We start from the raw sequence: 17,551 nt of genomic DNA, 5'->3' as shown, positions 1-17,551 counted from the left end.
AATCATAATCCTCTTTGTGACATTGTAATAACTTCTTGAGCAACCACGTGTAATATCATAAACATGCACTGATGACTTCAGTTGGAAACCAAGCAAAAAGGTCTATGAAGAGACAAAATCTGTTTTCCTGGATACATGGACCATTATCTTACAAACATTCCTGTACATGAATTATTGTAAGCATATGCATAGTCCTATTAAACTCCCTGAGCCTAAATTATCCCTTGTGTAATTCCACTGTAATCTATAGAATTAATGTGGCCCAATGGAAAACTATCAAATACACATTTCCATTCATGCTTAACTGTGTGACAGTGGCCATATTTCACAGTGATGATTGAAGACACGTAACAGGGTGACCGGCTAGTCCATTAAAAGGAGTTGTCCGTGACAGCTCACCTTCTCTTCCCCACCCATCCGACTCTGATAAAGGGCCTTGGTTTAATTATCTGCCTCAGCTGAGGAGGAGCTGGATGATTTCCCTGAAGGAGAGAAGTTGGTTTGGGAGAGCTAACCCAAGTCAATCAGCTGAGCCGAGCCAAGCGCCAAGGGAGGAGGTATAAAAAGGAAGGCTTGGGGGAGCAGCAGCTTACAGTGCTATTGGTATTGGGGCTGGATAGGAGAAGATGAAGAAAATGTGCTCCTGGGTGTTTGTTTTTAATGATAGGGATGGGTGTAATTTTGCCTGGAGCTGAAGCGTTGATCCCTGGGTGGAAGGTGGGAGCTGCAGAGCTCGGAAGCACCAGGGTGCAATGGAAAAGGTGTGTGGGGGCAGCTGCATGTGTTGGGTAAAGCCCCATGGCGGTGGTGTGGAGAGGTCACGCTGCCTGGAGAGTGACAGAGCCGGTGGCCTGCAGGTAACTGAGGGGGAGCGGGTTCAGGTGAGCATTTTCCAAAAACCTGGAGCTACAAGAAAGGGAAGGATGCTGCAAGCTTTTTGAGTTACAGCTGTATCTTCTAAAGATTATGGGGAAAAAATACTACTTGCTGAGTGCTAACCAGGCGAGGGAGAAGGCTGTACTGGCTGGTTCCCCTGTGATGCAATTAAGCTAAAAGGAAAGGAGCTAATTTAGCCCTTTTGCAATTTCCTTGAAGCGTGGGGAGTCTTTCCCAGGCTGCCCAGTCCCACGTCAGCGGGCTGATCCTGGCAATCCTGGGAGTCTAGAGATGCTACAACTCAGTAATGCTTTAACTTAACTTGTGCATGGGAATATTTCAATAGCTGTAGGCTAAATACAATTTTAATACATGGTGACTCTGTCCTTAGTAAGACTTGTGCTTTCTTGCATGCTTTAATTAAGGATGCCACATGGTATGTACACTGCACTGCCCTGCTTCTCAACTACTTTAACAGGCTCCTGCTCCCATCCCATGTGAGCCTCCCGCCTTGCAGAGCAATCACCGGTGCTACGAGGTGTCTGTAGCCCACTCGCCTCTCTGCAATAGCAGACTGGAGAAGACAACAGAATTTTCTTGGCAGTCATTAATTTTACCTAAAAGACTGGCATTTATGAATGTTTCAGAATCGCCATCTGGAAAAACTAAATACACACGCTTCTTACAAATACCACAGACTGAAGCATGGGGCCAGATTCAGCCTTGATGGAATTATTATCTGACATCAATGTATTGCATTTCCCCTATGTTGCTGGAGTAAATTCCCTTTTATGGAGATGTCTTCAGTGAGGCACACAGTGCCAAAACGCTCAGAGAATTGCATAGGACCAAATCTACAATACTGTAGTAGAGAGAAGAAATATAAGCTAAGACTTTTCTTGGCGGGAGGAAGGATCCTTGTTTGGGGAAGGATTTTTTTTTTTTCTTTCTTATTTTTAAAGCATGAGTTCTGGTAGTTGTAAGAATGGGAGCCTGAGTCTTATTTTGGGAAAGATTTCCCCTTTGTACCTAACTCTTAAGACAAAATGTTGTTCGCATTCTTGATAAAATATCTTCCTGAGGCAAAAGACTTATACGCACATTCATGGCTGTAGAGATGAAGCTTTGTAATTTTAAAACAAAACTGAATAAATTAGAATGTTAAAATATCTAAACACTTGCTTCTAAATCCACTGCTTTCTTTATTGATTCTAATGATGAAGTCTTTTTCTGTCCTGACCCTTGTATGTAAATAGTTTTTATCTGGTGGTGCTAGCTGTTGATAATTAATTAATTAATTAGAAAGAAATCCATGACTTTTTTTTTTTTAATCTTTTTCTTTTCCTGTAGCCATTAATACCTCTCAGAGTAAAAGGCTTGCTTTTGGTATTGGTTTTTAACTTGCTTAAACTAATACACGGAAGGCAAAAAAGGACTTTGGATTGCTTACTGTGTGATTAAAAATGTCTGAAATGTTTCACTATTTTCTTCCTCAAACAAACATAAGAAGCAGCAAGCTTTTTGGCTTGCAGCAGATAGGAAGCCTACCAAATAGGAGGGAAAAGTGGATCTCTAACGCTTTTGTTGACCAGTAAGAACTAATACATTTGCAGTACCACAGACAAGATCTATGTGTCACTAGCATACGTGTGCCTAAATGTTTTATTCTGTTTGTCAACAAACTAGATATTAATAAACATCTGTTGTTTCATAATGACGTTTGCCTGAAAGAACAGTGTAGCAAAGCACACAAAGAAAGTGCATGTATGGACAATGTATGTTACCAGCATTCATCCTTGTGAATAAGATGATATGGATTCGTGTACCTTCTGTTTTCTCCTTTAGAAGCATAAAGGAAAAGATGACGCAGCTTTCGTATCTCTACTTAAGGCAGGTCTTGGTAGGCAGATAATTTAGTCTTCGTGCTCTTGTTAAAGAGAACGCTAGATGCTGTTGCAAAAATGATTATTTTTTTTTCTTGTTAATTATTTTGAAGTGTCCCACGTGATACTTCTTCTCCAGCCCCTCCGCTCCTCTGCAGTGGCCTCCTGCCCCTCGCAGCCCCTGGCAGCGGGCGCGAAGCCCTGGCCCCGCTGCCCGGTGCGCGCGGGAGCTGCTGCCGGGGCAGGGAGCGGAGCGGCTGCCTGCACCAGCTCGCTGCACATCGGCAAACCGCCCTCCAGCCGCGGTGCCGTACAGACCGGGAGAAGCGTCGCGCAGTCTTAAAAGGCGGCTGACAGGCGGTGTTGGCCGGGAGCGCACGGTGCACCCTGCGGGGCCCTGCGACCCTCGGCTCTTTGCGGGCGCCGAGCGTCGCGGTGCAGCTATCAGCACTTCGGGAATGATGTGGCACCGGCTTCCGTGTGGTTGCGATGCTTAAAATACACAGTGCATGTGTGAAGCTGTCTGTCATTTGCCATCGCCTAAAACTTTCCTTATATTTTTCTGTTAATTTTCATGAGTCAGTCTTCTGTTCTGTGCTGGGGGGGCTTCCCCCTAGGGAACGACTGAACAACAACTTTATGGTATTTTGTGCACCCATAATTCTTGGCTTTTAGCTACCACTTTACCTTTATTTTTTAAAGAGGTAATTTTATATCTCCAGGATGTGGACAGAGGCAACATTCACCACTTGGCTGCTGTCTGTTCAGCATGACCTGAACTCGATTTGGACAATTTTTCTAGGCTCAACTCAGGAAAGCATTGCTATTTAATTCCTGCCCCCCTCCCCCCTCCAATATTTTTATGCAACCTGAGCATATTCTTCTTGCTTCTGTTTGCGTACAGCTCTTAATGGGGTCTGAACAAGGCCGCATGTCCTTCAAGTGATAGTGTTCAAACATTCTTTCTTTTTCCCCTCCTTCTGCATCCTCCATTCCTTCCTCCAATAATAGATAATTTAAAAACAGAATTGATCTTAAATGATTGATATGCAGTATTTTTTAATGCAACTTTCTGTTGCATTATTCAAACTTATTTAATTTGGATACCAGATATAAACTATATTGCCCTATCAATAGGTCAGTTGCATGACAGCTGCAATCTTCACACCCGCGTTGTGAAAACATGACTATCCTTGAGCAGTGTTGCTATTTGAAAGGCTTGTTTAAGTACACTGCAGTACTGTTGTCTTACTGGTCAAAATCGGAATGTGACAAAAAGAAATTGAAAACCTTCTTCCTGCTGCCCAATTTTGAGACATCTTCCAATTTCAGTTATCTAGGCTGTATTGACTAAGACAAATTCTTCATCACAAATATATTTCCCACCTTTGAACACAGTACTCCTAAGTTTGAGGAAAGACTTACTGCATTTTTCTTTTTAACTTTAGATCATTATCCTTTGAACTTCCATGATGAAGCTTTGCTTTGAAGAAATTATAGTAGTTTCAAGAGCAAAACAATACACAACAAGTGATATTCAGAGTGCTTTACAGGGCTATTTGAGACTCAAATGGTGCAAGCGATAAAAGGCTGGTGAGTGTTGCACATGACGAGTGAATAGCTGAGATATAGTGGCATTTAGCCAATGCTACCGCAGAGTGGAGGTTCAGTTATTACAATAGTGAGAGATCCCAAATCTGTTTGGATAAGAGAGGTTTCAAATAATCAGTGTCACTGTTAATGTACTTCAGTGGATGTCAGAGGATGTGAGTCAGACTTGGGGGAGAGAGGGGAATTAGGAATAGATGATGCTCAGATAACTGAGCCTGTACTGGAATACAGAATCCTGAGGTTTTTAGCTACTGTATCCCAGATCATTAATCTTGTCGGGTTTATGCTTGTATTGCATCCCACAAAACTTCTGGAAATTCTGAAGTTGAGGGTTTTTTGGTGGTGTGGAGAAGTCTCTTTTCAAACTGGAAGAAAGACTTCATATCTAAAGTAGTTATTTGCTTACATTTAAATAAAAGTAACACTCAGTTTTAAACAATAGGTTATATCAATACGATGTACTTTCTGTGTGCTGGGTGTGCTTATTCAGTAGTAAGCACAGTACTGGAGACAGTACGGCTCTGCCCCAACAAGTCTCACAGTGTTGTGGCTGTTGACATACCTCCAAAAGGGAGAGGGGGGAAGAACTGAATGCAAGTAATGCAACCAATAATGTTCACTTGTAAACACAGAAGAAGGTTTTAGTTATGGAGATTAGAAATGGTAGGTAAACAGACAACTTTATTATACAATGCAGATACAAAATAAACTTTCTTTAGAGGAAAAAGCTTGGAAAATGAGCATGATATTCTAGAAATATTCATTACATCAGTCAGCAAAATGCAATGTTACACACTGTGGTAAACTCAGCCTACACAATATAAAAAAAGAACTGTAATTGCTTTGTGTTATATATTCTCAGTCTTCAAAAAATCTGAATGCATTTGGGGAAAAAAATGCAGCAGTCATAACTTCTTTCCTCTCAGAATTGACTGTTAAATCATTCTTAAAGTAGAACTTAAAGCTGAACTTCACAGTAGAAGTAGAAACTTCTCCCAGTATTTCCTCAAGCTTCCTCTCACCCCCCATTCTTCTTATTCAAGGAAAAAAATAGATGAAGTTTTTTTTCAGGAATTAGCATCTCTAGTCCTGAGTTAAACTTAAAATATGCTCATGATTGGGATTGCACTGCAAGATAACTATTATTTCTCCTTGTTAGTGGCAGACTTCGAACTGTATGAAAGTGGTAGAAGAGCTGAGATACAAAATAGATGCCTCAAAAGATTTTTGGTATAGGTACCTAATTACACTGAAAAAACTGACTTAGTACCTTTTTACAGCCATGTTACTTTTTAAGGAATTCTTACAAATATTAATGTAGAGCAGTTAAGATATCACTTAAAGTGCTGCTGTACAAATATTGCAGCATTATTTTTAATATCTTGCTATTCAGTGGAGATATAAACAAAATTATTATTATTATTTTTAAACAAATGGCTGCCTGTAAAAACAGGGCCTATTAGCTTATACTGAATAATGATTTCTGGACTTTCCGCCATCTTGGCAGTGGATGTTGGGAGATGCCTCTTAGGCTACGGACGTTGAGGTTGGGACACTCATTTCATTGTCAGTTGGCATTGCAAGCTGGATCATAAATGAAAGCGGTGGAGTTTGCTTGCACTGTGTAACAATAAAGCAGTAAACCCTAACTGCCAAACTACTGTCAGCTGAAAGTGGAATTTCCAGCAATGTGCACTGAGCAGATCTGATTGATACAACATCATAAATATCCACTCTTTCTTAAATAGAGCAGAAGTTTTCTCTTTTTTTTAAGTACCTGTTGTGCAACAGTACACAGAAAGGGCACAAATATGCCCAACAGTGCAATCAGTTCTAGCTATCTACTCTCTTCATTTCCACCTCTTTGAAATTATTTATGACTGTTCTGATACCTGCAACTTCACTGCATGGATGAACACACTTCTTAAATCTTGGCCTACAAAAATATTGTTTAAAAAAAAAAAAAAGTTGCCTGCTTCATAGTACAAGAACTACTTCATCTAAACAGTTTATACAAAATCTCTTAGAAAAATTGTACACTTAAGTCTAGATCCAGTACTTGAACTCTGCCCCAGAAGGCCACCTCATTGCAGAGTCATGAATTCCTGATTTGTATTTGGCAATGCTTCAGATGAAATGCTCTAGGTGAAACATTGACAAGGACGGGGTTATACTAGAGGATGACTCACTAGTGTCTGTGCTCCCATTCATGAAACATCAATTTACAATAGACTTGTTAAATATTTAATATTATCCTCATTGATAAAGTCCTATAATTTGTTTGAAACAGGAAAGAAATCCTTACTTGCAGAGACCCCCTTCCCTGCCTCCTCTCTGTTTAGAGAGCCACCACTATGTCAGACACCTCATTCAGCTTCGTTCCTCAGGTATGAGCAGAGATAACAAAGGTATGCGTAAAAGTGATGTTATCGATCAAAGAATACATCTCGTTATAAACACGTGTATAGTTAAAGCCTACCACTGACACAGCTAAATGTATAGTTGCTTATTTGTGTTGCAGATATATTTCCCTCTGATCCATTAACTGAGATATTAAACATGTTAAACATCTGCATTATTGTTTGGGGGGGGAAGGTGGAAAAGAATATAAGAAATGTGAAATTTTACACTGTGCAGAAGAAGTCACTTGAGTTTAAGCATGTCAACAAATGCCGATCTTCCTGTATCATGCCTCACTTTCTCTTCATTTTTCCATTACCATTGTAGCATGAGATGCATGGGGACTTTCTCTTTTTAAACGCAGACAATAAATGCTGTCCAAAACTATTGCAATGAAGGCTATTGCAGTTCTTTTAAATTTTTGTGCAAAAACCTGTCCTTTACGAAGCTGTTTTCTGCAAGATGACCTCTGTCTTGAAGTACTTCCTACTGATTTTAACAGTACGGGTCATGGGACTATCATTATGCTATAAGGAAGTATGGTGATGAAAAGCAAAAAAGAAATCAAAGCTTCAGAGAGGTTTAGGTTCAAATTCTGCTGCAGACAATAAAAGAAAGAGCTTAATGAGCACTTTCCCAGATCTACACCCACCTCCTAGAACAACCAGATATTTATTGGTAAAATAGGTGGTCTCAATGCAGGCCAGCAAAAGAGAGGGAATATCAAAGTATTGAATAAGAGCCAGAGAGCTTCTTCGAACACTTCATACAGTACCTGCTTGTGTTCTGGCTTACTGTGACCAGTATTAGCAGTTTAATTTCCATGACTATCAAATCTAGTACAAGAATACAGATCAATTTTATTTAAACACATTTTTTGAAAGCTCTCATTTTCTATTGTGAAATTTCAGAACTGTTTTATTTTTTTCTGTCCCATAATACAGACACCCACCCTGCAGTACATTACTCGATTGACAAATAAGCTTCACTTGGTTGAACTTTGTGTTCATCACATGTAATCTGTCCTTCATTAACACAGCATTATTAAATGAATGGAAGACTAATTTTGGTGAAATTATAATTAAAAACCAGCCTCCTAGAGAACTGATGTCTTAAACACTATTTCTCCTAGGTCAACAACCAGCTCATAATTACTTTCATGAACTAGTTTCCTGAAGTCAATTTGAAGACACAGACTAAAGGCGTGCGTCCTATTTCGAGTGCTGATAGGTATCTGATACACAACCCAGTGATCAAAACACACGTGCATCACGACTGGTGTATTAGCAGGGAAAAGCTAAAGGATCATAGACACTGAGGAAAAATAAACACTGTTTTTCTTTAAAAAAACAAAAAGCAACAACAAATTTGTCTGAATGAAAAGCAAGACTCTCCCTCTGTCCAAACGAACAGCAAGCATATTAAAGGAACAGGATGAGCTCAACTGAGTCTATATGATCTATACAAGGCTGACAGCAGTACTGCAATCAGTTGTAGATATTCTTTATGAAAAAAACTTTATTACTTATCCCTGATGTACTGTCTTAAAATAGCTAATGTTAAATAAAAATGTATGTTTCTAATTTATGCAAATCAAAGAAAAAATTAAAGAAAACAGTGACTTTTTAAACTTCTAACATTTATGAACTGCATGATGTTACAGTAGTCTGTGTCAGGCTTTTCCTAACCATGCCACTGGAAATGAAAAGAAGCTGGGTGGAAATTCCATAGCTGCGGTCCAAGTTTCATTCTCAGTGCATCCATTTGTGAGAGCAAACGTATTAGTAAAAGTTTCTTTAAAGAAGAATTACGAACTGCTGATCTTGCACTGCTTTTTTCTGCTGCACTACTGTAACTCTGTATCCAGCCAAGCTGACTGTTGGTTTCAAATTGGATTAATACAGGGAAAGGTAATAAAAACAGAAGATTTGAAGGGAAATACAAGTACTGTGTAGAGAATGTATTTGTGCAATCATGAAGACATTTAGCAAGGGTCTGTTAAAACACTTCATTTCTATCATGAAGATGGAGGAGATGCAGCCTCTAGAGAGACGTGGTGACAGAGCAAGACTTTTATGCTGTTTGCAAAGGACAGAAGTTTGGGACAGAAATGTGTTTGACTAGGTTGTGCCACTTGGCACTAAATCAAGCGAAGATTTTTGTGCAAATGCCGCTATCTAATTGTTTCAGAGACACCCTTTCATGTAAACTGCCTGCTTTCTCTCCTGTCCCAGTAAGTGAGACTGGTCTTTGGATGCAATTTCTGACAGACAGCACAACAGCCAAGGAGTGTTGATGAGCTTGTTTGGGGGTAAAAGAAATTATGGTCTCACAAGATTGAGCTGTGTCTGTTTATGCTCTGTGGCCCCTTTGCACGTATACAAGAGGATCCTTTTGCTTTGCAAATGTGATTTGTGAAAAAGTATCTTTAAAACTCTCTGCTTGCTATTTGCATGTGGCAATCTCTTGTTTCAAGGCATTAACTGATTTGCACCTGCTATGATGGGGTGTTTTTGCCTGGAAAAACAGGGTGTGAGCAGAATTGCATGAGTGCAATTTCAGAATTTACTTGTGAGACTTTGACTTATGTTCTCAGAAGTCATTAATGGCTTGCAAAATGCTACAGAACAGCCTAACTTTAATGGAATGGTCACTGTGGAGCAGCAAGAAACTCGGTTCATTGGCTGAAAGTAGATAGTCTTAATTTGTCCTGGCATAGCTTAAAAATAATCTTTTAAGCTGTTTTTAACAAGAGTCAACTTCTTCTTATATCATTATTTCATTAGAGTCCACCTGGCACTCCTCTTTTATGGTAGAAAGGGGGGAAGGGAAAATAAAATCAACTTTTTTAATGTGTATACATCAGATGTTCTCCATTAGAAGAAGACAACCAGGTGAAAAGTGAAGTAACTCCGAATATTTGATACTTGTCAACTAACGCATATCTTGGTAAAACAAACAGTCTGATAACTAAAACAGTCTGAATCCAAGCTAGGACTCAGCGAAAGAATTTTTGGATGCTTTCTATTCGCTTTTGAATCTTTGCCAGTTTTGATGATGGTATTTCCATAAAGTCATATTTGTTTTCTTTGAAGAATGTCTTTCTTTTATTTTCCTTTAAATCCATCAGATATTATGTTTTCCCCTTTTGGCAACGAAGAGAAAAGTAGTAGTATATTTCACTCCAAACCTCTGCCATATATGTAACACAAACTTGTTTGCCTATATGTTAATATTTAAGGGAAAGAATGAGACACAGCAAAACACAAGAATTAAAATTGAAGGAATCTTGTCAGCTACTTTCAAGCCTTTGGAGTTGAACATTACAGCACTGTTTTGTGCTTCACTACTCCGAGCAGGAAGAATGCAGTTTCCCTTTAGAACAATGACAGTTTGGTTGTACCCACCTACTACAAACAAAAGATAAGAACTACTCAATAACAAAATGCTAGTTTACTTCGGCTCCACAGTGCTTTTGGAGAGAACTAGCAGTTATTTGAGATAATCTTTTCAAGGAAAAGCCAATCTAGTTGATAACAAAACTTCCTTTAACAGAATTTAAGCCAGAAACTCTTTTCTATGTTCTGGCCCACATGGTTACGAATGCAGTCTTTGTTGAAAGCTTTGGTCAAAGTTAGGCTGTGATCTTTCCACTTCTGTGATTTTCTGAAGTAGTTCTAGTTGCTTTAACTTTACAGCCCTCTGGGTCATTTCTGACACAAGTTTTCACTTAGTAAGGCTTGCTATAAACTGGCAAAAAATGTGTCCTTAACTGAAGCTGGCTCCTAAGCCAGTGAACAGTAAGGAAAACAGCAACAAATACAAGGAAATGGGTACTCCGCTATTCACCTAATAGGCTCACACTCAAGCTGATTACCCAGATTAAAAAAGAGTTTATATTCACTATATTAACCTGAGCTTTCCAGGTTGACCAAACGGTGTGAAGAACATGCTTATCGGGGGAGCATAAGCAGGGATTCTTTCAGCTTTGCTTCTCAAAGGTGGGCAAGCGGAAGTGAAGATGAAAAAGCTCTTCCCAAGTGCTTGAAGATGTAATTCCTCCACATCAGATGGCCTGGAGCAGTTCAGTTTTGCAGAACACCCTCTTGTGAAATCAGCTGTTTCCTTCAGAGCATTTACATGGGAGTTTACAAGTCTAAACAGGCGAGCGATTTCCTTTAGCAATAATAGTTCCTGTGCCAGTGACAGGTGGAAGAACACTCGGAAAGCTCCAGTGTTCATGGGCAGACTCGCAAAATTTCTGAACCTATAGTTTGAAAATACATCGAAAGACAAAATCCTGCCCTAAGCAGGGCTTTAAGGGGAAGCAGAACCGCCAGAGATGCTTCCACCAATCTGTAAGTCTAGAGCAGGGTGGGGGAATGGGATAAATTCTGCTTTGCTCCAAACAGAAACAGCATGTGAGCTCAGCGCTGTTTGAGCCTTGCCTGTGTTTATGTAGTCGGAAGCTGAGGAGCGGGCCTTGCTGCCAGGCCAGCAGGCTATTCAGGTGCTGGGACACGGCACATGAATGGAAGCATTCATTGCCTTTCTCGCCTCATGCTTCTCCAAGCCGTAGGGCAAGATCCTGCCCTGTTGCCCCTTACTGGCAGTAGAGGAAGAGGCTGCCTCTGGCCTCTTTCCCCTCTACTCTAGTCCCCTTGCACAACAGAAAGCAAGATTCAGCTCAGAGAACACTGTCTAAAATAAAGTACCATTAGCCATAATAAAGTCCAGTGTATCTCCAATTTACCAAACTATCTGCAACTGTGCAGAAAGTCCTGATAAGAAAGTCCTCACTCCAGTTCAGGCAAAAAGGCCCTTAAACACATCAGAATTACTTTAGTTGGGTCATTCTCAAGGACTGGAGCGTATACTGCACAAAGATTCCTTCCCACATATTCTTAACCTATTAACTGCTCTTTAATGTCAGACATAATCTAGGTTAAAAACCGCAAAAAGTCTATGTTCTGAATTTACATGTGACCACATCAATGGGCTCTAATTATGTCTCTCCCACAGCTAAGAATTATTAAGCCTGTTGGACAGGTTATAATGGCTGGCTCCCCTACAGGGCCTTGCAATATCATGACAGTAATTTTCTACATATTGTTTTATGAAAAGCAGAATATTCCTCTAGACCTTTGTTTCCAAACAGCAGGAGCCAGTGCTTTTGTTCAGCCAACTCCCAACTCCCCCCCAGTTCCCTACCAGAATAACCTCTGCAATGTTTTTGACATCTGACACTGGGGAAAAGGCTTCAGACAGCAAAATTCTCCTTCTGTGAGAGCATGAGGAGCTGCTGTTGGCTTCACCATAGTCAGTCTGTGCACTTTGTAAAGCATTTCTGCCTTTATGTGAGCTTTTTTCTTTGCATGTGTTTCTCTACAGCACTGTGTGTGGACAGATGTGTTTATATTGCTTTATAGGTGTGTAGAATTACATTTTGCCAGATGAATGTGAAATATTAAAGTAGACTTTCACATACTTACCTCCAGCTAAATAGCTTTTAAAAATTGTTCCAAGGAATATAATACCATTTGCCATGACAAAATCTTCTTAAATGCATACTGTACTCTGAAAGTAAGGTGCTTAGAAAAGAGAAAACAAAATGTACAGAAAGTTAAATTCACTGTGTCAGGAAAAGACAACAGTATCTGTCCCTTCCACTTTTACTGCTATTAACACTAATTTTTTCCATATACAAGAGCCTGAACGAGTCCAATTATCCCAAGCAACAGTTTGCTCTCTGTGACGTAAACCTGCTAAGGATTTTTGCATGTAAACTTGGGAGAAAGCACTTCTTAAATCTATAAATATTGTGCCAGTAGCATGACATTTGTCACCTTTTTATTTATCTTTAGAACTGAGCAAGAATTTTCAGAGGTGCACTATAGATTACAGGGCCAGCTTCGACAAGCCTAGAGGAAAAATGATACCAGTCTAATGCTTTGGGGGTTTTGGAAGACTGTAGAGTACAAACTGTCATGAAGCCAACTTAATATAACTGTTTCCTTTATACTCTAAGGATTCACAAGGGACTTCACTGCTAGCATACAGGAAATAAAGTCTGTTGTGTTAAAGCAAGACTTTGTTTCTTACAATTTAGAAAACTACACAAAGTTTCCTTAGAGGAAATGTTACAATTCATACAAACTCCCGTATTTATTTGTAGACAAAAATTCCTATTCACATAGCAGGAAAATTAGATGAAAACAGAGACTGTATAGACTTAAAGTCATAATGGGGTACTGGTGAACAGTCCTATATGATGGCAATAAATGCACCTACACAAAAATGTACTTTAATGTAAAGATATCTTTATTATTGTTTGCTTCTCCGGTACCAGCCTAATTTCTTAACAAGAATCTTCGAAAATAAATTATGTTAAAATAATACATTTCTTTAGTGAGCAGCTTTTTGAGTTTATTTTAGGTAAAGTCTGTCTTCTGCTGTTATACTATCCGACCAAGATATACTGACTTGGGATATTTTTCCTTTAAAGCAGGCCACTGAACAATGAAGTAATCCGAAAAGTAGTAAAGAATCTTTCCAGAGAGGGATAAAGTTTCCACGCGGCAGATGCTCTCTACGTACACAATGATTGCTCTCTTTAGTCCTAGAAGCCCAAGAAGAAGAGCGGATATACAGACAGGAACACATGTTCCTGGTCCATTGCACAATATCTAAAAGAAATGAAATATTTTACAAAAGTAAAACAAGAAAATTTTCATATGGTAAAGAACCAAGAGTGTACATGTTCTTATAACATTACATTTGCAAAAAATAGTATTTCCAAAGATGTATTAAACACTAGAAGAGGTCAAGAGAATGTTTAAAGAAAAAAAAAAAGCAAATCAACAGAATGATTTCAAAGTAGCTGCAAAAAGATCATACTTCTTTACTTGCCAGGGAGGAGGAGAAGAGCTCTGAGACAGGACAGTTAATTTGCCAACAAGGAAGCAGCATTCCTTGATTCCTAGGAATATAGCTAGAACAGTCTCCATCCTCAATAACAGCTTTGTGTTATATCAAATATGAGATTTGAGCACAGATTAAGGCATAATAAGGCCAAAGAAGTTTAATTAGGATTACTAAATCTGGGATCCAGTTATAAACATCTTGGACTTTGTCTTAAGTCAGCAAAACACTTAGAGTTCAGCAAAAATGTGCTGATGAATTAGGACCTTCATCAAAATATACTAGCTGATATGCAGGGCTGTTGGATTTTTTTTCCTCTTTTAGTAAACACTTGTATTTACCAAAACACCTTCATTAAAATGCTTGATTCTATGTGGATGTCATGTGTTTGTCAGCAGAGGATTTCAAATTCACTTACAAATATTAACATTAAAAGGAATTGAATTTTTATATATTGGTAAAATAAAAAAAAAAGACCACTTAAAATTAAAAGGCATAAACCACGGTATATTAGGCACTCTACTTAGGTATCTAAATTATGAATAAAAGTACCTTGATTTCAGGCAAGGAATTTCTTACTAAATCTAACAACTACCATGTAATCGGTACTTTCTGCACAGCCGGGGGTTATGTGGAAATAAAGAGTTCTTTTATAAAATCATGGCCCTATATCCTATGAACTTACATTTTTGTTCCAAGTTCACCAGCTTGTGAAAGATACTATTTTGGGGGGGGGGGAAATCACAGAGTTTCTCTTACATAGCTGTAGCAAACATATTCCAGAATGTTTCCTTCCCTGCTTTGAGGCAAGATACCACTGATAAGCTTGTTAACAATACTTTGTGTTTGCTAGTCAGAGGTTTCTGATGCTATTGAGTGCCAAATTCTCTCTCACATATGCCTTTCTTTGCCTCTGAGATGGCCCCAGAAATCTATTAGTTTGGGGACATGACCACCGTAACACAATATTTTCTTATCAGAATCAATAGAACTTAATATTGTACATAAAATTATTATCGGATTTTATCATTGATCTTAACTAAGTGATTGACTCATACAAGACTTGCTGACATTTTCTCAAAGTCTCTTTGAAGTAACTTTCTGTACATTGTTTTAATCTAGAGAAGGCTTTTTTAGCATACTAGCACTCACAAATAGTAACCTTACTTGTATAAGAAAATTGCAACAGTGTAATTCTTTTATGTTAATGATTATATGACTAAGAGAATAAGTTTAATACATCCACTTTGCATACTAGATTTCTGAAATCAGAATAATATACTCATTTCAAACCTCCTGCTGAACTTGCTTTCAAGTAAATCCACACCGGGTCTTAAAACCTACTTTATGATCTAGTGAGAATGAAAATCTGTTCTTTATACATTTGGCTTGTCATATAAGGGCATAAACCAACCACATGGTCTTTTAGCATTTCAAAGAAACTCTTCCATACCTATGAACTAAACCATGCATTTTGCCCTATTTCTTGACAGGTTAGATTAATTTGCACTGATGTTGATCCTTCTGCAGCTGGATTGCTACTGATATCTAAAGTAAAGCATGTTTGGGTATCTCTACTTAGTAGCACCATTTGTGACTGTACTGCAAACATAGGCAGATGAAACAACCTGGAGTGTTTCCCTGGGTCTGCAGGCAAAAAAACCCAGTGTGTCTGCTGTAGAATCTGGTCTGTGGCAGGTAAGTGCATAAGTGGCACTGAAAGAGTCAAAAATACCCTTTTTTGCTTGTTTTTACTTTTTTTTTAGATTCTTATCAACCCTAAGTCTTGTTCCTTTTTCTTGAGAGTTGAGTTGAGCACTCAATTTGACTGCTGATTTCAGGTTCAGAATTTAAGTGGACAGATAAAAATATGTAACACCGCTAAACAGAAGACTCCATTGACCCTTTCCTTGAGTAGAGCTACGTGGAGTGCAAACACTGTCCTGCTGTTGTCGCTCCCCAAGCCCTACCTCTGCTGTATCACAGCCCCAACCACTCCCTTGTTCTTTCCTCAGCATTTTCCATTCCAATGTTTCTCTGCACTCTGCTGGCCCTCTTTGATGTCTCCCCCCTCTCTTCTCTCATTTCCTTCTTACTCTCTCAGTATACTTTCTCCCTCTGCATCCCTATTTCCAGGCATCCTTCCACCAGTCTTTGTTCTGGACTTATACTGACTTTGCTTTCTTTTAGTCTCTATCTACTATGAAAGCTCAACCTAGTTAGCTAAAGCAAGGACAAAGTTTCACATCATTCCCCTACTTTCCACAGTCTGACACAAAACCTTAAGGTCACAGATATGGTTCAAGTCTGGTAGAAATCCTACCATTCTCCTCATCTCAGCAGTTGAGGATGGTAGAACTGATTTTATAAAAAGTTGAATTATTATAATCATGGTCTTTATTAAGCCACTGTCCCAGACACTTCATCCTATTTTCCACCTTTATTAAATTTGGCTAACTGCTCTAGTCCTTTTAGTAGCTGGTATTCTCATGGCTAGCTCCACACACAAAGAGATGTGCTAGAATGAATTCCAAACTGATATAAGTGTATTCAAAGACCACATAATGAAATAATGTTAAATGGGGCTGTTCAAATAAAACCCTAATAAAACACCTTTACTATATGCAGGTTTGGATATGACACTCCCACTTTAATTTATACCTGCTGCTGACCTTTTATAACTTGCAAGCTGCTGCTCAGATGCCCTTTGATTCATGGGAAAAAGGATCAGGCAGTGGGGCAAATTATGGACTAGACATCTCTAAAAAATATGATCTAATGATAACTCTTATGTCATCTGCTCTTCCCCCTCCCACATATACCCCTTCAACCAAGATAGAGCAGATGTGGCTCTAAAGGACCTCTGTAGGGAGAATGCCCATAAGATACTCTGACGATGAATGTCCATACTCTGTAGTCTTTGCTTTTAGGAATCTCCCCCTGAAGGTGATTCTGGTATAAACCTGCTGAACCCAGTGGATGAATAGATCCCTATCTGAATTTGAGGTCATGATCTGTAAGTCAGAACTACTAATCAATCTTTCTGATCATTAAAAATTAACCTTCAGTTAACCTTCAGTGTGTGTCTAGAGACATGTCCTACCCGGAATTTAACAGTTGCTAATGTGTTGGAGTGGCAATTCCCCTCCAAAAATACTGCCTGACCAGTTCTCCCTCACACATTGTCACTAGGAGACAAGAACAGCCTTCCCACCGCCTGGAATTTGACATCACGCACGCATCAAGGGATGCAGGATAAACTTCTGAGAAAACCAGGATGTGTGTTATGAAGCAGATTGATGAGCTAGAAATACTGCTCTTCAGCTAGTACCAGCACACAAACTTTTCATGAAGGTGGAAAGGGCCTGACTTGTCTACAGCATTCCCTAAATATACAAGAAGATGAGCTGTTCTACTAATGAATTGCAAAAGACAGCTCAAAATCTTGGAGAAAATGATGTCTTCCATCTTGAAAAGATCAAGGCTTTTGCTTTTTACCCTCCAACAGAATACAAGTATCTCTCAGTGAATCCAGTGGAAATTATGAGTATGCAGGGAGCAGAAGCAAGCATCTATTGGGCAAGAACGGACCAGGGCCTCTGCAAGGTCAATCAGGCTGTTCAGGGTGTTTCCCAATACTATTTACCTTAGCTACAAGGCTGCCTGCAGAATATTTGCCTTGCATGAGAGATGTCTCCACAGCTCTCTGGTTTATTTGGTTCAGCCTTCTTTGGTGATGGAGCAGAAAGGGGGAAAGAAGGGGTCAAAGACAAGTTTTGTATCATCTTTTTGACCTCTCTGAACTGCAAGTGTCCAAGGACTTGCCTGGTCACTGAGCTATCTGGCTTTGCTGCCAACAA

The 17,551-nt window shown here is 39.2% G+C and overlaps 1 protein-coding gene and 1 long non-coding RNA gene across 4 annotated transcripts in view; one reads left to right on the top strand and one right to left on the bottom strand.

Moving 5' to 3' along the window:
- Positions 1 to 556: 556 nt before the first annotated feature.
- LOC136992552 (uncharacterized) overlaps positions 557 to 17,551 on the top strand; it is a 17,736-nt gene continuing 741 nt past the window's right edge. Inside the window, exons 1-3 of one of the 2 annotated variants that reach the window (XR_010884873.1) lie at positions 557 to 857; positions 6,661 to 6,757; positions 15,185 to 15,389. This is a non-coding gene — a long non-coding RNA (uncharacterized lncRNA). Of the gene's footprint in view, positions 858 to 6,660; positions 6,779 to 13,275; positions 13,330 to 15,184; positions 15,390 to 17,551 lie in introns of those variants that run through there. The other variant, XR_010884874.1, reaches the window with a different exon arrangement.
- Positions 12,651 to 17,551, bottom strand: part of ALG14 (ALG14 UDP-N-acetylglucosaminyltransferase subunit) — a 23,722-nt gene continuing 18,821 nt past the window's right edge. For both annotated transcript variants that reach the window (XM_067300895.1, XM_067300896.1), the window contains one exon: positions 12,651 to 13,456. In XM_067300895.1, the coding sequence (XP_067156996.1) occupies positions 13,197 to 13,456 (260 nt within the window). In that variant the 3' untranslated portion in view covers positions 12,651 to 13,196. The remainder of the gene's footprint in view (positions 13,457 to 17,551) is intronic.

Source organism: Apteryx mantelli, chromosome 8 (assembly GCF_036417845.1).
Source record: "Apteryx mantelli isolate bAptMan1 chromosome 8, bAptMan1.hap1, whole genome shotgun sequence".
Taxonomy (NCBI): domain Eukaryota; kingdom Metazoa; phylum Chordata; class Aves; order Apterygiformes; family Apterygidae; genus Apteryx; species Apteryx mantelli.
The sequence above is the reverse complement of the archived record's forward strand: the minus strand, read 5'-3'. Positions and strand labels throughout refer to the sequence as shown.